Here is a 26,870-nt window from a genome sequence, read left to right on the forward strand (position 1 = left end):
ATGGGATGAGACAGAATTTATACTTTAATGACACGAAAATGTTATCAGACACAATTAAACAAATGGGAAATATCATCAGTGAGATATTCTGTGTCTGAGATTAGCACAATATCCTTAACTAACTGCACCTTATATATAAAAAAAGAAAAAATCTGAGCATATGATTAGCTGACATGGACAAAAATTACACTATTAGAAATTCATTAGCTCTCTCTGTGTATGCAGCATTAATCACAGTCCTAAAAGGAGAATTACTGAATATCAGAAACAAAATTTATATTATAACCAAGCTGTGTTGTTTTAAAATAGTGTTGAAAAAGTGGTAAAAATCATAGGGGTTTCAATAATCTATTAGGTTCTTCATTTGGTTTTGCTACACCTTATTATGCATATCCATTATTATCTTTAACATTTATCTTGACTTACAGTACCATGGCAACATATGGCTGTTGTATTTCAAGACTCTAACTTAGCTTTTGATTTATAGTCCATCCATAAAGAGATTTTCATACTAAGAAAAATACAGCATACTTCATTAAATATACATAGACTAATATAGTTTTTCATGAAATCTGTAAGTCATGTCATCATTATGTTAATATCCAAATAATGTTCCAGACCAGATTTGTTTTCAATTAGTGAGTTATAGCCACACACTGCAACACATGTGATAAGTCAAATATTTACACTGTGTGTTATTTTATGATATAATTTTTTAAAGAAAATACCAATATTACATCACAAAATTGTATTCAATAATGCAGTAATTTTTAAACTAATACAAAATTAACCCTGTAAGGTTCACTTTTCAAATAACTATTTGACTGAAAACGTAGCATATGCATCCTCAAAATACACATAAATCATAAGATTTCAACAAAACTCAAATGCTGTACCTTCAGTTTTACAAATTTGAAGCAAAATATACCTGAAATTTATGTAAAAACAAATCTGAAAACTAGCTATTCAATGTAAGTGGTATAAGCTATGGTCAGCTCTTCAGGGAAAAAGCCATACTTTCTTCAGATTGTGTTTTGATGTGTTTTGGTACCCTGACCAAGTGGAATACATTGTGATCTACTGACCAACAGTCCAGATTAATCCATCCAACTGTGCCTCAGAAGCAACTTCAGACCCAGCAACCCCACTGCCTGCAGTCTGCTAGGAGATGCTAATATCAAGAATATGAGGTCAAGAGGGACCCAGTACAAATTAGAAGAATGGGTTTCTTTGATGCCCTATTAGTTAAAATCATGAAGTTCAAGCAGGGAGAGAAAGAACGATACTTAAGGTCACAGCTACACCCAGGCATGCAAAAGTAGCCATTAAAGTTATTCTAAAAGAGTGAACTAAATCTGATTCAGTTTAGATCAGCTCTTGCTGTTAGAAGTCTGATATCATTTAAATACTGATGGTTACTGTTGGTCATGGGTAATTAAATGGCTGTTCTTCCAGTGGTGTTTATAAGGTTCATGGCTAATAACTTACCACATGGAGGGCTGGACCATGTGTCAAAAGACAGACAAGTCATAAATGGACTGTCAGAAAAACAGAAAAGCTAAGGCAGGGAAAAAAGAAAATATAGAAAACTTCCCATTACATTTCCCTGCAAACTAGGCCCAAAATTATATATCTAAGTATTAATGATTCTATTATAAATTGTAATTCCTTTCTTTTCTTCAAGAAAAGGCTCAATTGACCTTCCTACTTGGCAGAATATCTTTAATGCAGACTTTACACCAAAGGATTCATGGAACTTTGCCACCCAATTACAAACACAAGCAGAGGTGGGGAAAAAAGGAAGACTGAGAAAGAGAAGAAAACTAGGAAAGTTGTCAAAAGGAAATTTTAAAAAACAAATATTCAGTCAAAAAAAATAAAATAGCTGGAAAAATTACAAAAAAGGTTTTCCAAATACTATGCCAAGGCTGCTTTATAAGGGCAAAGACAAGACTGATAGTTGAAGAGGAGAAAGGCAGTAGATAAAAACTAATATATGAATCTCATTTAATTCCACAGAAGATTATGAAAAGCCTAGCCTTGGAACTTCACTCTGAGGTACAGTTCAAGGAGTCTGTCCAACTACATGATGATAAAGTCAAACTTTTCCCTCCATGAATGAAAGTAGGAAATCTAATTCTACTTACGCTCAGAAACAAGAGAACCATAACAGGCTCAAACAATAACAGGCTCAAAACCAACCAAAAATTAATTAGTTTTGCCCAGATCAACATGGGGAAGATTTTAGCAAATAGAGATATAGAAGAAAGATGATAAGACAGATTCTGGAGTTTAAGATGTCAACAGTTCAACTAGAAGTTGTACTAGGGTTCCACTTTGTGTCAACACAAAAGTACTCATCAGGGACTAAGAAATTAACTCAAAGTAAGTTGAGGTCTCATCATGAGTTTATGTGATCAAGAAGAGTGGAAAGCTAACAAAGAGGAGTGAAGATCCTAACTACATATGCATGGAAATCAATGGAAATCTTACAGAATTATTCTAAACTGGTTTAAGGTGTTAAAAAAACCCATACTAAAGTAAACATATTGGTAATAATAGTATGGATGAAACATAAAAGAGAAGGGGAAATAGATGAGGGTGAGAAAGTGAATGTGCAGGTAGTCCCCAGAGAAGGAAAATTGTCTCTGAACAGTATCATATTCACATAGTGGAGCAGCAGCAAAACCTTTGGCTGGGAACAAATGCAAGTTTCAGTTCAGATGAGGCTTCTCAAACAGATCCTGCTGTGGGAGCAGGTGTATCCACAGAAAACAACAGGTTTTGACCAAAACAACCACCAATACTGTATTTTTATGAGGACTGTGTGACCATGTAATGGCCACATAGGAAGACTCTGATCCCCACGGGTAGCCCAAAGGCTGCACTTCAAAATCACAGGTTTATGCAGGCCACTACAACCACAGTGCTAAAGATTCCACTGGAACCACTGGGAAGACCTTTCATCAGGAGCAGGATAGGCTTAAATCACTGAAGAGCTGAGCAATGTGATCTAACATTGTAGCAGATACTGCTTTCAGCGGGAAGGTGGACTGGAGACCTCCCAAGGCCCCTTCCAAGCTGAACTATCCTATGATCCAAAGAGTACCACTGTATGACAGAAAATCAGCAAAATTCTGCTCTCAGCAATATGCTTGAGTATAAATAGTGGGGGATTTTTGGTTTCCTACCAATTTACAATACCCTGAAACAAGTAGGAGACAATTAATATATTACACCTTTAATGCAGGCAAAGAAAATGAAAAACCAAATTACTTGTATACTTTAAGCAAAAGAATTTTGCATTTTCAAAGTAACCAAATATGGTATAAGTAAAATTTTACAGTTTTTTTAATGGACCTAGTGGAATTTATAGTATTTGAAACACTTTACACTTCTTTTTAAACACAAATATTAGAAATAACGAATGACAAAATTGCAGCACACTGATCTGTAAACTTTGGAGTAGAGATCAGCATCTGAAATTTATCTCAAAGGGATCTTCAAGAAAGAGGAGAACTGCAAAAGCAGTTCCCAAAGTTTAGAATCTGATCTGGCAAGATTTCTAGTGTCTTGAAATCTTGTGATACATTTGTCTTGAAATCTTCCAGGCCTTTGGCTGGTATCTGTTCACAGAAACTATGAGATTGTTGTATGAAGTCAATACAGAACTTGCTAACCAGAGAATGTTTTCATCAGGACAAAAAAAAAGAAAAGAAGTCTTGATTTCTCAAAATGGAAGTCTTTTCATGGGAACATACACTGCAGTTCTTAGCCAGCAGATTTACTACATCATGGGTGGAATTTCTGATTAAAGCAGAAAGACCCTCACCACTGCAAACAGCTATTCCTGAATGCTGGGAGCCTTTGACTGCACTCAGGAAGACAGAGGTTCACATCCTCCCTAAGACAGATCAAGACTTTAATCTGTCTTCCACATACACCCCAGAGATATGCTGTAATTATTGAATTTTTCTTGCTGGAGCAAATAAATCTCCATACCCCTCAGGCTTTTCAAGAGAGAGAAAAGAAGTCTTGTCTTAGTATTATCCCAGTTTGGAACTGAAATAATTTGTGAAACGGAAAAACCTTTTGTGGATGGGGGAAACCTTTTCCCATGCAGCTCTGTTTTTAAAGTTAAAGCTGCACTATGTGTCAGTCAATGACAGAAAATTATAAGACTCAAATTTTGTCAACACAAGCATGTGAGTCTAATCCAGAGTTTCTTGAATAGTAAACACCAGATGTTGATAAGAACAAGTTCACTTATCACTGTATCCCATCTCCAACAATATCCTGTTGCAAAGGCATGCTTGTAGGAGTGTAAGAAACATACCATGCACACAGTGATCTTTTTTCAGTGTAACTCCTCTACTTTCAACAATAATTTTAGAGACTTCCTGTGACTGTGTTGTAGAGGAAAGTGAATCCCCTAAATTGGCTGAAGAACAATTTTTTCTGGGATCTTTTGTTGGGATTTGCTTGTTGGGTTGTTTTAGTTTTTTTTACTGATTACATCTAGTGATCTGTCTATGTCCTGATGGTTACAGCTTGATAGCACATTTTCAACTTAACTTCTGAAAATGCTCTTCTTGTTGCTGTCGTAAATTGACACAAGGTATGCACCCATTCTCCATCAGTGAATAAATTATTCATAACCATGGAATAAAAATTTGTACAAATAATTTGTTGTCTTCAATACCCCAAATCACCTCCATCTTTGCAAACAATGCTGTCACAGAGTGAACTGGATCAGCCTAAAGATCCATCAGCATTCATGCAGTGAATAGTATGAAGGGCAATTGAAGTGAGTAAATATTGATTTACTGCCATAACAAAAGTGCAGAAATGTTTATGTTAAGAGTAACACACACACACACACACACACACACACACACACACACACACACACACACACTACACCCATTTATACAAATGAATGCCTTTGATATTTAAATAAATATATTTCAGATAGAAGAATAATTATTTTCCACCAAAGCTGGGATTCAATCCTGGTGACCAAAAACCAAAAAGATTTTTATCAGAGAGGTGTCCCAAGAATTACTTTGTTCCCCAGAAAATGCAGTCTGTTAGAAAGGTGCTACCAACTTTGGAGACCGTCCCAGTAAGTTAACCCTCTAAGTGGGAAGGGGGAAGCCCCCATGCCTTTCGCAGTCCAACATTCTGTGTTGATTAAAAAAGAAAGAAAATCGCTTTCGAATTCAGTCTCTCTACATTTTAGAGCCAAAACCAAATATAAATCTATGAGTTAATGTTATGATCCCAGAATTAGTTTAGTATTAAACAAAATGCACACTAGCCATTTCTCCCACCCCTTTCAGCCAGCAGTTTCTTCCCTCAGTTCTTTGATTCATAGCTCTAAACTTTTACTTGAACTACATAAATAGCTGGTAAAGAACTATCAACCACGTGGATCAGCTTTTAAATAGGAACATGACACCACCAGTGAGTTATACAACTATCTGTGAGACAGCAGTTAACTGCTCAGTATTGGATTCCTAGGATCTATTCCTGACTCTCAGAAAGGATTGTGGGCCTACTGGCTAATGATAATACAGTCAGTGCAATGAATTTATCCTGCAAACACTGCTGTAAGCTGAATGCAACTTGCTTCTCCCTAGGCTTCTCCATTCCACTGTGTATGCATGTACAGTAAGAACTAATGACAAGCAAATGAACCTGTTTGCAGTAACAGTCACACAATACATAAAGATTCAGAAATCTCTTCATGAAGAGGAATAGAGCAGAGTGTCTTTTCTTGGCCACAGGCCAAACATGTCTCCTCTTAGAGCACCTCTCATAACCAGGCACTCCTGGTGCCAGGTATGCCAGTTTCTCACAAAAGCTACAGCATTGTTGAAATGGTATGGTTATACTAGGGGTTTATTCCAAATTTAAAGTTTTATAACAGTAGAGAAGAAAAAGCATCTTATTCTACTTCTCAAAATAATGCAATTCATTATAATTATCACATAACATTAAGCTGAAAGATAACATGTGAAACTTGTTACCTGGATTGTGTCGGGCAATGTAATCAAATGCCCAAGATGCACCTTCTTTGACTCCAGGGTCAAAATCTTCCAAGCAAATCACCAGCGCTTCCAGCGCTCCACAATGAACTATTGCCTGAGCTAGCTGTGGAGAATGTTTAGCAACTGCTCTTAGCACAAATGCAGCTGATTTCTTGTAGTACCGCTAGACAAAGCAGAAAAAATAAAACAAACTTTCACTAAGTAGTTCAAAGCATAATATAGTACAGACATACCTAAATTAGACTTTTTTAGTAGCAGCAATATCTCATACCAATCCAAATAAAGACCACTAGACATCATACAAACAACAAACCTACAGTTCTTTGAGACAGCTCATGATCTAAAATCAGTAAGTGCATAAATAAACAGAAAAAATGAGAAAGCTAAGAGGATATGGGGAAAAGATAATAGTCTAGATAAGTCTGTTTGTTTAAGTGAATAGTGAACGACAAGAGCTGCAAAAACAATAGTTGTTAACATATTTAACCAGATTACACAAGTTATGCAGGGCAAGCTCCTAAAATAATTCTCCCATCTGTGACACTTGCAAGGTTTTACAATTTCTAATGGAGATACCCTCACAAAATCTCTACAAGAAAACACTGTTTACATTTACAAATAGGAAACTGAGACAGAGGTAATTAGATGCAATGAAAGGATTTAGGATCTGAATCCTGAAATGCCTAAATACTGCCTAAAGCCCACAGCTAAGATCCTGGAAACTCATCCCTCCAATACCCAGTGGTGAATGACTCCACGTTTTGACCAGGCACCCTGCAATTTTCCTCCTGCATGTGTCCAGAAACTGCTCACTTTGAACAGAACTAAGCACCTTGGCACCTCTGTCAGAAGTGCAAGCAAGTCTAAGCTCTTGTCTCAATTCTATCCATCTTCCTCAGTGCTGGAACAAATACATATTTTGAGAATGCATATGTAATGTATGACACTGCACACACCATGGGGTTCACATGTAAACTGCATCAGTAGTTGTACTTTGCTCTAAAAGCACAGATAAAATCCTCCCCCAAAAGGTCACATTTCAGTCTCCTCCTGCAGTTTTGTAACTGTCATTGGGATATGGAAGCTTAACATTAAGATTCTTCCCTGCCTTACAGTTACAAAATCTAGAGCCTAGTTAAAGTGCTCTTGCCAGAAAAAACTGAGTTGTGAGAAAAACAGTTCCCCTCCCTTGTGAAAGTGCAAGATTCATGGGGACAAAAGTAACCTACTGCTATGCCCATGTGTCCCGAGTGTGCTCTCCATCCTGGCCATAGACAGATCATCCCTATGGACAAGCTCCAGAGGACTCTTCCTCCGTGTGCCACCTGGCTATGATTTTATCAAGATGCTTGATTCTCCCCTGCCCTGCACAGGGAGCCTGGGCACTTTACAGTGCTAGATTCCTACTGTCAAGGGACTCAAAATTTAAACAATGCAAAGCCCCCATCCCTTTTGGGTCAAGTCCAGAAAAACAAAGAACCCTGTGAGTGCTTTTGTGCCTTCTGTAAGGTGGCCAAACACCTTCAAAAGTCTGATCTAAAGCACTAAGGTGTGGCAATGAAGAAGTACCTGCAACTGCCCCACACGAAGCAAAATGGACCCAAGCCCACTCCCTGGCCCTGAAGGAAGGTGACACAGCATATCACATCCATCCACCTAAACTCCTCTTTCCTCCAAGCACAATGGTCTCATCTATGCTACTGGAAACTGTCCCTGCCTTGTGTTATCTTTAAACTATGTCCAGGCATTGTCGAGTAGTTTGATAGCTGGCATTGGCCTAAACCACATCAGAGAGCATGTTAATGATTAACAAGCACAGTCATCATCCACTGCTCAAACACATGCCCTTACCTTCCTTAGTTTACCAGTACTGATATAATTCCTTAGTGCCAAAAATAGTCGTCTAAGTTAAAGCCTACAAGCAGACACATTAAACATAATTTACAAGCAAAGCATTAAACCTCATTCAGGGAGAACAGAAGTTAAGGAAACAGTACAGACAAATAGTCAAATTCTTAGATAATTTGTTACCCTAACTTTTGCTGAACTCAGTGGAGCTATAGTTGTTTACATAAGTCAATGTCTGCACAAATAAGGGTACGTTATTTCTGTTAAGTAATTATACTCCTGGCAAAGAAAAACACTTTTTTGGGTTTATTATTCAAAACACATTATTCAAAAACAGATCATATTCACAGGCACAGTCAGAACACACTGTAAAACTGTATTTTGCTCCATTTAATCAATAAAACATTGATCTGGGATGTGCCTCTGTCACTGTTCTCCATAAATTAGTAGAAATAGTATTCCTTGTGTGCTTAAAGAATCTGATCCTTAAATATAGATATTGATACACTAAGAGTGAGTGGAATGGAAATGGGGTTTTTTGCCTATGGGAAGTAACAAACATTGCTAAACTGCACATGAACTGAAGATGAGTTTCCTCCACCTGCTCTCAGTCACCAGGGCATAATAGGGTTTCCATGACCTCACATGAGTCTTGCTGCTGCCGCAAGTGATTCTAAATTACAGCTATCTCAATGTAACAACAGCATGGGCAGTAACATGGAAGAGGTAAATCAAGGTTCTCCAGCTAATTTAGTGAGGGTTTTGAGCTGTAGCAGGGGGATAGTTTCCAAACCAACACAGAGGGTAGAGTTTTGTTCTGCTTCTTCCCTTAAAAATAGAAATAAGATAACCAAAATGCTTATAAACTTGTCTAATTAAAACCTTAACTTTCTTTCCATTCTATACCAGTATCTTGCCATCAGTTTTTCTTTATCTCTTTTTTCCCTCTAAGATGAATTGTAGAGAGACAATGATTATATATGCACAAAATATATGCAATGAGTATTTATATCTATGTTTCCCTCAAAAGGTTGAAAATGAAAATACACAGTTTTCCAAATTATAGTTCCATTGAAAACCTACTTCTCCTGAATCAAAACTGCAACCTAAGTATGGCTGTGGTATCAGTGCACTTAACTCTCAGCTGTCTCTCTTCAGTTGTTAGGAACCTCACCAAAAACTATTTCTGTTAATCTAGATTAGCATCACTGGGAAATCAAAGTGGGAAGAGACATGGAACTTGAAGAAAAATGGGAAGAAGGGAGTAAAAGAGACCACCAGATTTATTTGCATTGCAATGGTGACTATACTTTGCTTGGTTTCGACAAATATGAAGATGAAAGTCTTTCAGTATATTTTCCTGTGCCAGTGGTTTGATACTTCTTATGCTACAGATTTCCAAAAGCCTATGTTCAGAGATATTTAATATTTCAATACAGAAGTTCAGTCTTTTTATACGCATTTTACAGTTGTCTGGTATTATTAACAAGTCACAGTCCATTATGATCCCAGCTTTCAAATTGTCTCATTTTTAGAGAGGAACCTTTTACAAAGCATAACTCAACATTTTAAAAACAGCGCCGTGGCATGAATGTATTTTCTATAGTGCATTAAATGGTAATACGAAATTTTAAAGTCAAACTTATTTGAAGTCAAACTTAGGGATACAGTACACAGTGATCTCGCAGAGGTGCAGACACATACATGCTACTCTGACTTCAGAACATTTAATGCCATGTTAGAATAACAGCAAATGCTGATACTAAAAGATTTCCCTTTCCCTGTACAATAGTTAGAAAAATATTACTTAAGAAAACAATCATGCCTTACATTCTCCTCAGGCAACGAACACACGAGCTGTGGAAGAATGCCTGCCTTCACAATTGCCTCTGCCAGGTCCATGCTATAATCAGCAAGTCTCCCGAGACTCAAGGCAGCCGTCTGTCGAACACTTGGGACAATGTCCAGCAAAAGAAGTCTCAGCAAAGACACTACACCTGAGTTACAGCAGGAAGAGAAAAAAACATTTGGTAAGCATAAATTTTTCTAAACATTTGCCTTTATTCACAAAAAACTACTAAATTACTCTTCCAGGTAATAAGAACGTGTAGGAAATCCAGGTGTTCCGCTGAAATCAAGTTGGCACTTGGATAGCACTGCTGTTTCTGCCAATTTTTCATAGGTATAAAACAATTCTGAAATATAATAGAAGTCACATGTAGAAATAAGCTGTGTTCAAATACCTGTAAAATATATGTCTTAAAGTTTACACAAGAAAACAAGGTATATTCAAACATATATAAAATGCATGCATTAACATACCTATGGGGAACTCCATCCAGAGGTCGGGGTGAGAAGACATTGGCATGTCACTCACTTATCATGCCAGCAGAACCTCTGCATTGGAATACACAGAATTACATTTCATCTGTTACAAGCAGTGACTGATTTGGAGCCCAATATTCATAGTATATTACACTCCAGATAGAAGACTTGAAGATTTTCTTATTGTTACTATTTATGATGTGTTTTCACTGATGAGTTCACAGTGTATCAGTTAAGCATAAAGAATATGAAAGTACCAGCCAGGGAAACTATAAGGAACTAGAGACTGAACGACTGGGTAACAAAATAGCAAGTGAACAGGAGCTCACACAGGGAATCCAACCCCAACCTTTCATATGCAGTAATGAACCCCAAACAGATTACTACCAAACAGGAGCAAAATCTCAATGTTAGGACAGACAGTTCCATAGAGGTACCAGCTCTTGGTCAGTAGCAGAGAAGAAACTTTACCCACAGAACTACACAGAGTGCTCAGGATTATTTGGAAAGGGAGAAGGGCCAAAGCAGAGACCAACACTATCCTAAATTTAATACCCTCCACTAAAGTAGAACTGAAAAAGGTTCAGCAAAAGGCAACAGAGATGATCCAAGATGACCAATCTGTATCTGGAAGCTCTTTCTACAGGTAAACTAAGACTCTTCCAAAACAAGATTCACATGGGTACATGATTTGTAAGGTCTGGGAAGGGAAAATTACTGGTACTGTGAATCTTCAAGTGTGCTGCCCCTCTACCAGCCAGCTGCCTGAATTAACAACACTTTGGAGCTTTATACCTCAGCCAGAAATCAGAGCTCTCTGAAAATGCAGACGTGCTACAACAGAATACTGAACACACTGAGATACAGACATATCAGTTCTCTCAGTCCTTTCCACTACCTTTTATTTTGGTAACAAAGAGAAAGATTTAGTTGGGTGACTGCGGAAAAAGAGTAAGACTTCCCTTCTCAAGAGCTTGTGTGGTTATTAGCACTGAACGAAGGTCTTTTGGTGTGACAGTCCCAGAATAGATCATTGCCTCAATGGCAAGTAACACCCAGGTGCTCAACAGGCACATCATGACAAGGAAAAGCTGAGGACCTCAGAGCAAGGAATAGTCGAAAGGGATGGAGGCAAATTACATCCACAGAATACTTCTGTATAGAAGAACACTGAAAAGAAAAAAAGAAGTAAGCTGAGCAGTAACAAAATTCTCACCTTTATTGTACATCAAAATCCATTGCTCCAAGCAATAAGAAAAAAACCCTAAAAATCATACATGGCTCTGAAGGAGATGGGAGTGGGGATGCAGAAAAACTAACCATGGAGGCCATACTGCCCACTAATGAATTTATGGGAAGGTCAATACTCCAGACAAAAGCTGCACTGTCATGAGAGGTAGAGCCTCCCAGCATGTCCACAAGCCAAAATAAAACAGGTCTCAGGGGGGCACACAGTAAAAAGAGAAAAGTAAAATGAAATTGTGATGTCTAATAGCATGACAGAAGCACCAAAAATGGCTCTGTAAAACACATTAATTGAACATGTATGTGTAGGACCTATGGAACAGGTCTGTAATACAGCTGGGGCCTGCTCACACTTCTGTCAAAACAACTGGGAGCTGAAAGAGGCCTCCTGTGTACAATGAACAAAAGGTACATCCTCCAGTATTGTAAGACCAATGTGAATTCATTTAGCACTTTGTAGAAGTCACATGGTCATCATATTGACATCTTCTCACAAAGTCTCCCAAATAGCAGGCATGATCTCAGTAGCAAGTTACACATCATATCAAAAACGCACCAAGTACTTCATACGACAAATTAAAAGTAAAAGCCAACATACAAGTTGGGGCCAACACTGTATATCCTCTATTATCTTCTAGCAAGTCATCTGCACCCTCTGTGGGGGGTGTTTCTTGTGCTTCCCTCTAACACCAGTTGGATGGTCAAACTGCTGCCGAAATTCCGAAGGGGACCTCATACTGTTCTGACTCTACCTACATCAAAGGTATTTCAGTTAAGCAGAAACAGTTAGAAGTAGTTCACTTGCATTTAGTGTACAAATGTTACATTTGAGTCCTTAAGATAATATGAAAACAAAATTATTTAACAAATAAAAAAAAGAAAGGAGAAAAAAATTTAGTTTTACCGATACAAAAGAAACTGTTAGAAGTGGTTTAGGGTGAGAGAAAGGAACACTTCAGCGTGCAGCGTCTGACCCCAAAAAAGCCAAGGGCCTGGTGGCTGGGACATTGAATCAGGTTGTGCCCAACTGGTGGATGTCCGTTCTGGGATCGTATTGAAATCAAGTGGAATTTAAACAGATTAGAATTACTTTACCCAGGAGGCAGGTCCAGGTCATGTGACACGTTTCTGGCCTTAACAATGTACCTACACACTGCAAAATGTGAGACTACATTTAAGAAAGTTTACATGCACATATGCTTTGAGTTGTCTCAAATATGAGATTTATATTGTATTTAAAGATAAGATGATACAGATTTCACTTTTAAAATAGGCTCAAAAGCTGTGAGTCTGAAACGCTTCCAAGGAGCCCACTGCCTCAATACCATTCATTTCATGGCAGTATAAACTGTGTAAAGTTTGGTGATGATATTTAAACATCAGCACAAAATGTTCTACTGCAAATTATTTCAGCTGGTGCAGCTTAAAGTGAGAAAAGAGATAAAAAGTGAAATGGAAATTACTGTTTGAAGAAACGGCATAAGATGCTACAACAGGATTAGGGGAAAAAACAGGTTTGGAAACAATAGCAACTGTGCTGATCCTCAAGGAGACTGTATTTTCTTGAAGTGATGTCTAAGTGTGACAAGGGACCATGGACAAATAATTATCATGGCAAGAGCTTTCAAGGAACAAGACAAAGAAAAATCAAATCCTGTTGTATACAAGCCTTATACTGACATCAAATTAACTGAGAATTGCTAGAAGTGTATAGGCCTAGATTATGCCTGTGCTTTGAACATAATCAAAACCTTTTATCTTTACTTTCCATCCTCTCTTAAAATCACTTTCTTTCTGTGTTGAGATACTATCCATCATCCCAGCTACTGCTACTCTGTAAGACCAAATGCTTGAGTAGTTTTCACCATTGTCATAATTTGTACAACTTCAGCAAACCTCATATTTCTTTCTTTACCGCACTTAGAAAAAAAGAATTCTAGGACTGTGAAAACAGCTACACAGAGTCTCCACTAAAACACCTACAGGAAATCCAAGATACTCACCTTTCCTTCTGTGACTTTAGAAGGTAGTGCTGAAAGGGCAGATGTGCCTGGAACAGGAGGCTCTCCTGCACTTGGCCCAACCCAGCTCTTTATCCCAGAGACAGCTGTATTTGGTGAGCATCTCTACTTGACCTCTTCTTTTCAACTATCCTGTCTACAGCAAAGTTTACCCCTCCTCTCCAAAGAGGCCCAAGCCAAGAATCCTATCAGCATCTTAAATTAAATTCAAATGTATCTAATATTGTCTTAGAGGAGGAAAATAGGCAGAAACCTTCTATACATGGCTCCGAAGGAGCTGGAAGTGGGGAGATAGGAAAATAGGAAAGAACCTTCCAACAACTTTTGTTTACTTTGCCATTCACTCAAGTGAACAAGGCCATACAGAACAGGGAGTAGCAATGTCTTGCCTCTGAAACCTTTAGAACTCTAAACTCTTAGAACTTTAGGTCTTCTTCTAAGTAAGTCTGTTGTGACAGAAGTAGGAAATTCATTAACTCTAATTCAAAGGCAACTACACACTAAGCAAACTACAAAATAAGCCATTTAGACTATTGGACTAGATTTGTTTTGGAAGAGTTCCCACTAGCACTCAGAAACTGAATAACACAGAATTACTGCCAAATATTCTCTCTTGCATCACAGAACCTTGACTGACCTTGGGCAAGGAATGATTCCGCTTTCTATCCCACTTAAATTTGTTTTGAAGAATGACACACTTTAGAAGCTGAATCCCTTTTAACACACACTTCTCAAGTGGAGCTGTTACATATAGGCCTGATGTACTTTCTTTTAGCAAGCAAGTGCTGGCTGCTGTCTATTTGGGAAAAAAAATCACTCAGGGAAGCAGCAGGCTGCGAATTTTTTTCAAAGTTTCCATAGCCAAATGAATAGTCACTATTCTGGAGAGAGCAATCTTTGCATGGTCATTTTGATTTCTTGGGGGAAACCACCTGGAATTCATGCAGAATACTTCTACTCTCCTCCCATCCCCATCAAATCCTTGTCAAATCTGACTAGTCACAAATCAGAGAAACATCACTGCACTGGAAATACTTTCCATTTCTGCACCTGAACATGACTATTCCTACCCTATTCTCCTCCTTTAAAAGAAAATTTATTTCTGTTTTAAAATGGGGAAAAAAGTCCTTCTACATTACTGCTGTCTCTGGACACTCTCTTGTCTTGAAGATGCTGTCCTTCTGATTTATGCTTTGGATCAAAGGCAACATCTCATTTTTGTGTGCTACCTCTTACATTTAGAACATCCACCAAGCTAACACTGGTATTCAAACATTTGTCATATCAGCTTCATTTTTCAGAGCTCCTCATGTCAAATTCAGCTGATCTAACATGGAAATGAAATGGAAATTTTTTTCTGCCTCACCCCAACTCCCTGTCTTCAACTACCTTTTGCTAGAAGCAGCACAGCAGTGAGTTCTAAGTCTCCTCCTTAGAACAACTTTCCCATAAGAGCAGTGAAAGAGAATTTTCACACTCACTTGTCCTGACGCAGCCTCTTCCAGAAACAACACAGTATGCACGTCTCAAGTACACACTCCTCAAGTGAGACTCACCATGAGAAAGGACTCCTCACTGCGACAGTTCCATGCACAGCACAACTACAATCCTTCAAAGATCAAAGGGAACACAAATACAGTTTGGTAACAGATCTGGGTAATCAGGTAACTCCCATAGCAATCACCAGATGGTGTGGGATATAATGCAGATCCAATTTGACAGTATGACTGGAGAGTTCTGAAGGATTGAGGAGCAGTAAGTTTCTCCTCCTTAGACACCAGACCCTGTTTCTGCATTACTGCAGCATAACTAATCCTAATCCAAGAGGACAAATTTCTGGAAATACCTTTCAAGGGGCTATTAGTGGCCACCACACAATCCTACACAGACACAACAAAACCAAGGGGGTCACAAGGAGCTGCTTCTTTTTAATGGCCACTTTTTAAGATGAGACTGAAGTTTCTAACAAACTCCAGTTTTGACATTTTACTTGCAAATCTCTGAACATGCCAGGAGGCTGAGAAGAGGAGGATGGAATGGAGCAGTTGAGCTTCCATTTGATTGAGTTACAGAAGAAGTCAGTCCTCCAGCTTCAGCTGCACTTACTTTCTCCTTTCATCTCTCTCATACTTTCCTTAATACACAGCCTCCTTCTCTTCATCAGGTACCACCATGTCATCAAGCCTTGGGGAAAGCCACTCTCCACACATGACCTACTACAACTCCAAAGACAACCTTTTTCCTTTCATGCCACATTGCACTTTCCTCCCACTTCTCCTGCCACTAAAGCTCAGTGAAGCTTCTAACTCAAAGTAAAAATAATTAAAAGAAAAAAAAGTGTTTGCATCCTTCAGAAGGGAGGGCACATAAACCCCAATGTTGAAACTGGATATACGGAGGCACTGGAGTCTGTACATGCATATCCATTTGCAGGGTCTAAATGCTCACAGTGGGCTTTCTATAAAGCACTGTGCTATCAAAGCACAGGCTTCAGCATTATGCAAAATGTGGAATTACATCCTAAAATCACTTCCCAGACTCTGATCCTAATTACACAAGGCCAAGTGTCCAACTGTCACATTCAAAAAGGTAGATTTAAAATATACACCCTAGAAAGAAAAGTTGAAAAATGCATGTGCAAAGACACAGCTGGAGGAGGGAAATAAATTTGAACAGCCTTTTCTCAATAATAAAGACTCCTAAAACCACTCCAAAGATTTGGAAATACAGTTTTTAAAATCTGTCACCAGTTAGTTCTGGAGCCTGGAGAGACTTAGGTCTCACTGATGGCAATCGCCCTTTACTTATATAAAAAGACCACAAAGTAGAGGAGAATCTGCCATGCCACAAGGATTTGTGGAGGAGCCCCAGCCTGACTCAGATAAACCCTCTCCCCAAGCTACAGCCTCTTGCCAACATGGGTTGTGAAGAACAGATACAGGAGAAAATGCCCAGAGGTAAAAGAGGAGAGGGCTCAGTCCTGGAGTATGAGGCCTCAGTGTAGCAGTTTGACACCAGGCATAATGGAAAGGAGACCTGGGCTCAGGATTGTGGGCTGATGGAGTGGAAGGACAGTTGGAAGAGGTTCACTGGGAAAGGATCTTCCTTTACACTGACATTCTGGACTTTCCTGGAACCCTGCAGACTGGCCAGCAAGTACATAAGGCAGAGGAAGAGCAGTCGAAGTTATCTGCCCTAGATGATAAAAACACCCCAGCAGCAAAGAGAAGGGAGCCCAGGTGTGCAGGGCCCCAGCCCGAGGCTGCTGTGCCACACGGCTTCGAGCTCTCTTACCATGTCCCATATTCAGCTTTCCCTATGACTCCCACAGGCATTATGTTAAAGAATGTGATTAGAGCCAAGAAAGGGGTTAAAGAACTGATCTTGTAATATCTTTAAAGTCAAAGGCTAAATTACAAGACTAAACTGTTTCTTAATCGCAATGATGGCCTTAAATAACTTACATATTAAAAGCACAATTCTCGTCACTGTCTGTTCTAATGCAAAATAAAGAAATCAAAAATAATACTTATCAGATCGTTCAAAAATGAATACTCAAAAGTAATTCAAGTCTTATTCTGACACAAGTATTGTATTAATCTTGAATTGTAAATGGCCCTAAAAAAATCAAAACAAAATGCTATTTCACAGGAATTATTTATTTACAGAGCCTGCACTTCACAAGAGGAATGAGACCCTCAGTGATTGTCACTCTAAGAAACATAACAGAACCAGTTCAGACTTTCTCCTGCATCTTTTAAAAGACAGACAGCTGCCTAAATCTCAGTTCAAGAAAGAGAACTCAAGTTTTCTCAAGTTCAGCCATTATAATTGAAAATAGTCTGTTTCCAGGTTTTTAAATTTTGGAAGGATGAGGGAGTGTGGAACTGAATAATGCATTCTAATACCAAACTTCATAAGCAGTAGCTGCCAAATGAATAGATTCATTTTTAAAGAGTATATTTAAAATAGCTACTATCAAACTAGCTTTTCCCATTAGTCAGCAGGCCTCCAGAAACAAGATTGCCTGCTGTTGTGTCATGTATTTACTACATGGAAACGTTTTGGAAGCTTTAGAGGAGATTTTTTTTTCAAATTATTCACTAATTAAATGTTCAAATGACAAATTCTGTAATTATTATTCATGGTAGTACTTAATCATAAGAAACAACTTTATCGGAGCCAACCAGAGAGTTGGAAAACACACAGGAGTTCCAACAAAGGAATTTCTCTGATCATTCCTTGCACTTCCCTGCCACCAGAAAGCTGTTAAGCTCACAGGCACTACCCCCCAGGGCATTCCTGACCAGGACAGAGCCAGTGCCATGTAAGTGTGTCAAAGTCCAAGGACAGATTCCAGTTCCCTAGTTACGACAACCTTGAGGATTTCTGCTCATTGGGAAAAGCAGCTCCAGAACTTGATGAGATACAGAAGCCTCAGAAGAGAGATGTCCTGAGAAAAGGTGGGTTTCCTGTTGGCCCTCTCTGAACTTCTTTCCAGCTTCCCACCAGTTTTCTTTACAGGTCATACATAGGTGTCTCCACAACAATGGTACCTTGAGGTCTCTCAAGTGCCAAGCCAGTGCAAGGCCCTCCTGCCTCTGGCCCTGGCTCCCCTCCAGGCTGCAGTCTCTGAATTTGCGACAATGCCACTGCTTGTACCTGGTCTAATACCACACGAGCAGGGCTTGGAGTGTAGCAGAGAATTACTTTTTCAATACACTTCCATCTTTCATGATGTTAACATAGCATGTCCAGAGACACCTCCATAAAGAATAAAGTCTCAAACTAGTGTTTACTTTCCTCATAAGACATTAAGTATTTATCAGAAGGACTTCTAAAATGTGGTCAGATGCTTTATTCCTTGAGCACTGATATTTTACTTCTGCCAGTCTGATTTCTGGATATTCTAGGAGTATAAACTGAGGTCATTAATACAAGAGAATGCCACAGTACATTTTAATAGCTCAATTTTGTTCCAATTCACATCACTGTAATCTTGACTTCTGCACCAGCCAGCAAAAGACTAAGCCCTGACAACTTCTGAGATCCAACAAAAGAACCCTGCAAGGTGTCCCCGACTCCTACAGCTCATACAAAATGACAGTAGACAAAGCCTTTCCTCATCATCTTAAAACAGTGATCTCCATAAGGGATGGATAGAATTCCTGCTCACCAGAATAAGAAGTAAGCCCTCAGTCCTTTTATGCATTGATTTATACCAATATACATGTATAGACAGATATCTTTCTTAAATTATTGCTCCAGCACTCACTAGATTAAGACCATAAAAGGTACATCAGTGATCTGCTAGACAGCTGTGTCTCAAAATATTTGTATAAGTGTTTTAATAAAAGGACCAAATCACATTTTATTTAGTGGAAGGTTTAAAAAAATGAAACACATTTGATTTAGCAGTAGGTTTTACAATCTGTATCTAGCACATTCAGAAAATATCAAAACTAACAGCTATAATTTTAATTATGTAATTACAAAGTATTTTTAAAGGCACAGGTGCAAAAGATGATAAAGTATTTGTGGGCCATTCAAACAAATTGTAATAGGAAGCACCATTTTTGCAGACATTCCTCTCTTTTCCAATATCTGAAAAACTAAAGCCTATCCAAAAGAAGCTCAGTACCAGAAAGAGCCTAGAAGGATAATCTACACAAATGCACATTTCTACATTACTACCCAGAGCCTGATCCTTGTAAAATTAACCTTCAGACCAACACCAGCTATGTGCAGAAGAAACTTCCAGGCCTCTGAACTGATTATTTGTTCTGCACAAATAAAAAATTAGTTCTGAGGTAATTACTAACCAGATTAACTCAGATAATCATTTTAAGAAGAAATGCACTGCAATGAAAGTTAGTTTGGCACTTGGATTGCTTTCTTAAAATAGCAACTTTCTGTATTTTTAAATAGGCTGAGCTGTAAGAAGCCTGCCTAAATGGGATCTGTCTCTGTGAGATCCTAAAACCAAACTGTAAAGGGACACAGAGGGACCTCTTAGTACAAATAAGACATAAATTATTCCTATAGCAAATATGTCCTTTTGGTAAAGAGAGATCACTTATGTAAACTACAGAAGTGGCACTAACTCACTGAAAAAGGAAAAACAAAACAAAACAAAAAATCAAGAGCCACAACACGGTAATAAAAAAGTCTTGGTGCCAACATGTCACTCTCATAATCAAAGCAAAAAATTTTCTTTAGCAAAAATTAAGGTGACAGATTTTCAATAGAGCAATTTTAATAAACAGTTGTAAATACAGTAACAGAAAGTTGTAAATATTTACACCAGTGACTTTCTCTTTTGTTTGCTTGTTTGGATACCATCGTATTGGAGAAAAGTCTGACAGATATACTAGATCTGAGAAACAAGTATTAAAAACAAAATATAGGCAAACCAAAACACAATCAATTCATCAATACCACATGGTAAACCAACTATTGATCTATACCACATTTTCAGACTGTCATTCAGGTAATCGATTACCAAGCACTTCTTTTTCCTCATTTAAGCTCAGGAACTTCGGCCGAGCAGAGTGGGTCTGCCAGATGCCAGCAGCACAACAGCTGGTAGAAGTGCTCCTGCGGCTCCTCTTCCTAAAAATGTTCCATTTGCTTCACGACATCCCATGACAGCAATGTAACAAAAGTGAATCCCTCCCAAACTAAGCAAATCCGCTGGCAGAAAGCACCGAAGAATTTAGGAACAACTTGTAAAGCCAGTAGAAAAAAAGTTTATTCTGAAGTAGGATTTCCTTGGCAACTTAGCGCTGGCTTCACAGGGAATTGCCATTTCTGCACTTTACATAGAGCTATATTGCAAGCTAGAAGAAGTAAATTAAGAAAAGTGAAATTTCCCATGAAATAAACATGAGATCACAGTCCGAAGACATCCACCTCGGCACAGACACGCGGTGCACCCGCACGTCGCCGATCAGCGCAAGTGACTTTCCCATCGCGCCGCGGGGGACTTGGCAAAATGAAAAAACCCTGGAAAAAAAGTCATCGGGAACTGAGCGGCCAACGGAGGAGGAAGGGAAGGAAAAACCAAGCCCAGGGAAAGGTCCCGCGGACCCCGCGCTGCCCCGCCCGGCCCGGCGACTCCCGCGTACCTGCGCTGTGGAGAGTCTCGATGCTCTGCGGGCGGGTGGCGAGGTCGGCCACCGCCTGCACGAACTGCGTCCGGGCGCGCTGGTACTGCTCGAACACTGCGGGGGCAGCGCCGCGGCGCCGGGTCAGGGGGCGGGCGGGACCCAGCCGGCCCCGACCCCGGCCCCGCGGCCCCACTCCCGACCCCGGTGCCGGCCCTGCGGCCCCGATCGCGGCCCCGGCCTACCTTGGAGGACCTGCCGCTGGCTCATGGCGGCTCCGGGCGAGCTCCGCGCCCGCGGGGATTTCCGCGCGGTGGACGCGTCTCCCCGGCAACCGGGCGGAAGCGGCGCCGCGGGGCGGGGCCTCCCCGTGACGCCACCGCGCCTTCCTCCCGCCCCGCGGGGCAGTGCGGGCCGTGCCGGTGCGGGCGGGACGGGACCGGCGGGATGAGTGCGGAGCTCGGGCCGTGCCCGGCTGGCGGCGTCGCACGCGCGTGTCACACGCCCAGGTGCCGGTACCGGTGTGGGTATCGGCACCTGTAGAGGTGCGCGGGGGCGTGCGGACCGACAGCCCCGCGGAGAGGGGACCGGCACTGTGCTGCACACACACACACACACACACACAGAGCACCTGTGGAGGGTGTGAACACGACGTGACATAAAAACGCGTGCAGCACCTGCGTGCGCTCACCTCTCACCGCCAGCTGCTGCTCGCCGGAGCGCCGGGAAAGGACGAGGACGGGCGGGGAAGGCGCAGCACCCACGGGACGGAGCCGAGCTCCGCGCAGGGACGCGTCCGGGCACAGCCGAGCAGCGGCCCCAAGTCCCGCCCGGCAGCAGCGGCCGGCGCTGGGGTGTCGGCTCCGCCCGCCCGTGCTGACATTCGGGAGCGACGCCGCGGCCGACCCGTCGGTGCGCACCGGTGGCACGCGCTGCTCCGCCGGGGCCGCGTCCCTTGTCCCTCTCCGCAACTTGCCGAGGGCCCAGCGGGCAGGGAGGGAGGGAGGGAGAGCCCTGCCGCTCCAGCAGAGTCGAGCCCATCGCCGGCAGCAACTTGGGGTCCGCCTGCCTGGCTCCCGCTCCCCTCCGCTCCCTAGGGAGGAGAAATAAAAAGAAAAAAAAAAGGGCAGCCCGAAGCTGCTAGGCCCCCGCCGCATCTTTATTCTTCGGGGAGGCGGAGGTCCTCTGATTTTAGTTTTTTCCTTTTCTTCCTCACCACCGATTACTCCTCGGGGATCTCCGCTCTTGCCCAACGCCGCCGCGCCGGCCCATACAGGGGCTTTTTGCGCGGCACGGAAAATTAACTTGTTCCGCGCAGGGCTGAGGAGCCCCCGACCACCCGCGGCCGCGGAGGGTCGTGGCGGCGTGGGCAGCGCGGACGAGCAGGGGCGAGCCCGTCGGCTGCGGGCGCCGCCTCCGCCCAGAGACACGGGGGAAGTACGGCGGAAGAAGAGCCGTCCCCCTCTGGAAGGGAAAGCTTCTTTCAGTCTGTACCCGGCGCATTTAATGATCAGCTCGAGCGCACCCACCCGCGCAGGAGATCCGCACAGCGGCGGCTCTCATCCCCGCTCAGCCGCGGCTGGCTGTGGGCAGCATCCGCTATCTCCTTGCAAGGGGGAGCAGCGCGGAAAGAGGCACGGAAGGGAGGGATGGTTCGGCAGCAGTCCCCTGACTGCCAAGCACAGGTACTGGTTATTCCAGTGCACCTTAACAGTATTTTTTATTTTTTTCCCAACAACGTATCTTGGGTACTGCCTTCCAGATTTCCCCCTCTCGGCTTCCGGCCGTAAGGATTAATTAGAAATAATTCTCTTCATAACCGATCGGCAAAAACATGGTTGCATCTATGAGTACAGACAACTTTGGGGGAGTGTATAGTAACTAATGTAAACGGTGAGACCGGAATATGAAATCAGTGTTACCAGAGTTTGAATAAAAATAAACTCTGCATCACCTCCAGTCTCTTTTGAGAGCGATTCCCAAGACGCGAGGTACTTGTGAATGAAGGTTACAGTTAGCTCTGCTATCGATCAGGCTGCTGCAAGTGAAATTGTGGTCCACAACAGAAAATCAGAGTTAATACTCAATAAAAAATGTTCCTTTCTGTAGTCACTCTCTATTGCACGATGGCTTCAGGATTTCGTAGGCTGGTAATCTGTCCTGCAAAGCTCTACATGCACAAAATGAGACTACTGACACTATACAAACATGTTATTTGATAGATAGTGTAAAGTTTTGTCCCATACTTCAAAGTTGGAACTCTGAGGTTACTTCAGCCGCGTTTTAAAAGTTTGGAAAAGTGTAAGAAAGACGTCAGAATTAAAAAAAAATCATCTACGTGTTTGCTCAGCTGAAAAGAGAGGGGCTAACATACACAATATCGTGGTCTAAAATGAACTATATGTTTTGAGGAGTATTTAGTGAGGGAAAAAAATCTCTTTAAGCAAACAGATTAGACAGGTGATGTGCTATTCTTTACAAATAAAAGAGACAAATATAATCAGATTGGTGAGAAGGTCGTTTGCCACAGAAAATATTTTGGGAAATTATCACCATGTGTACTTGAGAAGGGAACAGCTGTTAAACACATTTCTTTATACTTATTTCTGTTCTTAACTTAAATAAAAAAATAAACAAATGGTGATTAATTACTTCCAGAGGTTTTAAAAAAAAGCAGATGTGTCGATTACAGATAAATTGATTTATCTCTCTAATTAAGTCTAATGTTTGGATAAGGAACAACAAAACGCACCCCGAGTACCACCAAGACTTGTTGTTACACTTCTTTGCTTGATACTGAGAGTCTATTCACAGGGTTAATAATAATAATGAGGAATAAACACCATGCAAATGCGGTCTACGGAAATGTCACCGGTTCTCGCAAAATTAGTGAAGACGGAAAATCATTTATGGAAATGACGTAGTTGTGAGACTTCATTGCATGGGGTGCTCATTAGTAGGAAACCCGTATCCTTAAGCGGGTGGTGTTAGTCATGACTGTGTTACCGCACACGTCACCTTAAAAAATAAACCGGGGGCCAGGGGAATAGGCAATAGTTACACAAATTAATAATGTGCCTTCGCTTTCTGGTGGGTGTTCTTTAATCTCAGCCTTTGATTCACTCGGAAATACGCCCGAAGTGGGGCGGGGAAGCATCGTTTTCCTCAAGACGGGGAAGAGCGAAGTTACTTCTGGAATTTTTTCAGGCGTAAGGCGTGCTGACGGGGTGGGGTTTCCCGGCTTGGTCTCGTCCCCGCGGATGCGAGGCAACAGGTGACTCAGCCTCCGCACGGCAGCAGCCAGGTGCTCCGCAGGACTCCCGGGTGGCAGGTCCAGAGCAGGGCTCTCTGCCCCTCGACGTCTCATGCCCGCGGTGCCTCGACTGGTCAAGCCGTGGATGCTACATTACGGCTTAAAACTGCACGACGCCCATTAGAAGGCGAGATTTTCATGCTGTGGCTACCCGGCTTCGAGACGCCGCAGGGACTGCCCGCCGGGGCTGCGGATCAACCGGACTGGACACGGAGCTGCCCCCGGCCGCCTCCGCGCCTCCGGCAAGGCTCTGAGTCCCCCGATCTGCCTCTGGAGGGTCTCCTCTGCTTGCCACATGCCTGGTAAATTGTTCAAGGCATTAAGAAGATATTTACAGGGTTACAGAAACTGAGGGGTTCAATAGCGTGTTTGAGCGACTGAGCGTTTCCAGTGGGTAGAACAACGCGCAAACTCTTCTGCTCGCTCCTGCGGATCCGAGTTGGAAAGGGTGGTCTTTTGAAAGACAGGAGGCTGCACGTGGAAAGCTTAGCGAGAGTGAATGGGATGGAGGAAACTGAAGTGAACTCTATAAGAGAGTACACTGAGTGAAGAATCTCCAACTCCATTTTTAACCTCTATTGAAATAAATTTGAATCCTTGAATAATTTAATTTTCAAATTTAAGTTGGGCTTTGCCATTACTTGATTCTAGCAAAAACTCTGTCAGAGAGACCTTAGCAGTGGAGACTTCTCTCCTTTTTTTTGCCCTGAGTTTTGTCTCGGGGCTCCAGTGACTCACATCTTTCTGGGGTCTGGATTTTCAGTGGTGAGTTTAGTTTGTGAGACCTTTCTATAGACTACATTAGTTCTGTGAGGCGAAGACAGAAACGTCGAAGCATTTCAGATGCTCTAGAAAGACGACTTCTCCTTTTTCTTCACCTAAGAAGACGACACTGGTACTTGAGTAGATATTTGTAACTGTAAACATGTAAACGGTACATATTTGGCTAGTGGAGATTGGTGCGTCGCCATTACAGTAGGCAAAGTCTGAATAAAAATTTAAAGTGATAAATAAACCGGAAAAGGGCAAAACGTGTCAGGTTGACTTTCAGGATGGGACCAGGAAATATTAGCTGGTAGGGCTGAGCCCTTTTTACCACGTGCAGATGGTTACACCTCTGGTTTCCTGCGGAACCGTCAGCTCTTGTGCAGTGCTATTAAAAAAAAAAAAAAAGAAAGAAAGAAAAAGAAAAGAGAGAGACAAATATTTTTGGGACGTTCCAAAACTGAAAGCCGAAGCTTAATTTATTCTTGGGACTTGAAAGGAACGAGGTCTTCCTTTGTGTCTGATGCTCCGGGGGAGGGTGTGTGTCGGCTTGGCGCTGAACGCTGCCCGCATCTACATATGTAAACCCAGCAGCGCTTCTCCCCCCTTCCCCCGCGCTGGTCGGATTGCGGGCGCAGGCTGCTCGCAACAATGCTGCCACACAATGCGAAATGCGCGGAGCCTGCGCGGCTGCGGCTGAATGCTGGCCATTATTTAGTTCTTGATCTGGAAGGACCAAATCTGCGCGGTGCCCAGCGGAGCCCGCAGCTCGCCCCGCGGCCGTCCCGTCCTCCTGCACCATCATTGTCCCTGGCTGCTGCGGTTAGAGGGGTGTGGACAGGCAGCAGCCTGACTACGATATCCCGGTTTGCAGAAGAAGGTGTAACGAGAGGCGCTGGCAGCAGCAAAGGCTGCAAATCGCTGTCGTGTGGTTGCTATTAGCAACAAATCAGCTGAACAGCCTGCAAACCCTGAGCACCTAGGGCGGAGGTGGCAGGGAGAGCGCTAGGGCTGGGAAGGCTGGAGCTGGTGGGCGCTTTCCCGAGGGGACCTCCCGTGCAGCCCCGAGCTGCCTCCCTGAAGGACGGCCGAGGAGGGGCAGGGCAAGGAGGGACGATGCTGCCACCGCCGCGCACTGCGCTGCAGGAGGGGGGAAAGGCAACCCTCTTAAAAGAGACAAAATGGCAGCTCATGGCTTGTAGGCATCCCTCTCGGCGCTGAGCGCCTGTCGCGCCTCTGCCGGTACCGGCTGCTGCCAGGTCCTCGGTGCCCGGGGGCTTTCCCTGCGCGCCCGCCTGTCCGGCAGCAGAGCCCCAGCCCAGAGAGCAACAGCGCGGTGTACGCCGGGGCTGCAGCCGCAGCCCTTTGCAGCCATCCTATCCCAACCTAGAAATCAAAGTGCCATCCCTCCTGATGAGACATGTCCCGACCCGCTGCACTGGAGCACCCGTTGGCCGGGCGGAGCTGTGGTCGCCGGGAACATGCAGAGGGTGTGCGCCCGCTCCGCACCCCGCGCAGTGAGAGCTGCCTCGCAAGGGCTTCACTCACTCAGTACCACTGTACTCTGGACATACCAACACCTTCCACTCAGTATCCTGTGAGCGTAGCTTTCTGTGTTTCTTCGGTTTGGTTGTGCAGGCATTCTTTTGGGTTTTATTTTGTTGTTTGTTTTGTTGGATTTTTTCTATCATTTCCCCTTTAAACTTTTGGCATTGTGAATGCGAGCTGTTTTAGGGTTCTCTGGTGGAGTGTGGAGTTTTGATGTTATTTTATTGGGAGTTGTTTTCTTCAGTGGGTTTGGGGCTGCTTTTTGTTGTTGGTAGTGGTTAGTTTTAGTGGGCTTAGGGGTTTTTTTCTTCTTTTTTTTTTTTTTAGTAGTGTCAGCCCATTTCAGAGGCCTCCATCAGCTGCAGAGTCTTTGGCTCGATGTCTCTCACAAATGAGAAAGTGCTTCGTCGAGGAGGCAACTCTCAAGCATCCTCAGCACATGGAAGAGGAGGAGTAAGAAATGCCACAGTTGGCAGCAGTGCCTGGGAGCTCTGGGCTCAGCGGAGGCCCCAGGATGCGGGGCGGTGCCTCCCGGCTTCGGCCTTCTCCACCGGGGATGCGACGCGCGAGAGATACCGGCGGCATCCTCGTCAGCGGGTCCGGCGAAGGGCTAGAGGGGGGAAGGGCTCCTGGCTGCCTCTGCTAT

The 26,870-nt window shown here is 42.5% G+C and overlaps 1 protein-coding gene across 4 annotated transcripts in view; it reads right to left on the reverse strand.

The window, feature by feature from the left end:
* Positions 1 to 21,494, reverse strand: part of SPAG6 (sperm associated antigen 6) — a 39,385-nt gene extending 17,891 nt beyond the window's left edge. For 2 of the 4 annotated variants that reach the window (XM_071560605.1, XM_071560604.1), the window contains exons 1-4: positions 20,844 to 21,494; positions 20,620 to 20,715; positions 9,732 to 9,898; positions 6,033 to 6,216 (exon numbers count right to left, since the gene is read on the reverse strand). In XM_071560605.1, coding sequence (XP_071416706.1) covers positions 6,033 to 6,216; positions 9,732 to 9,898; positions 20,620 to 20,715; positions 20,844 to 21,258 — 862 coding nt within the window. In that variant the 5' untranslated portion in view covers positions 21,259 to 21,494. Of the gene's footprint in view, positions 1 to 6,032; positions 6,217 to 9,731; positions 9,899 to 10,223; positions 10,299 to 20,619; positions 20,716 to 20,843 lie in introns of those variants that run through there. The other 2 variants (XM_071560606.1, XM_071560607.1) reach the window with 2 other exon arrangements.
* Between the last annotated feature and the right edge of the window lie 5,376 nt (positions 21,495 to 26,870).

Source organism: Pithys albifrons, chromosome 7 (assembly GCF_047495875.1).
Source record: "Pithys albifrons albifrons isolate INPA30051 chromosome 7, PitAlb_v1, whole genome shotgun sequence".
NCBI lineage: Eukaryota > Metazoa > Chordata > Aves > Passeriformes > Thamnophilidae > Pithys > Pithys albifrons.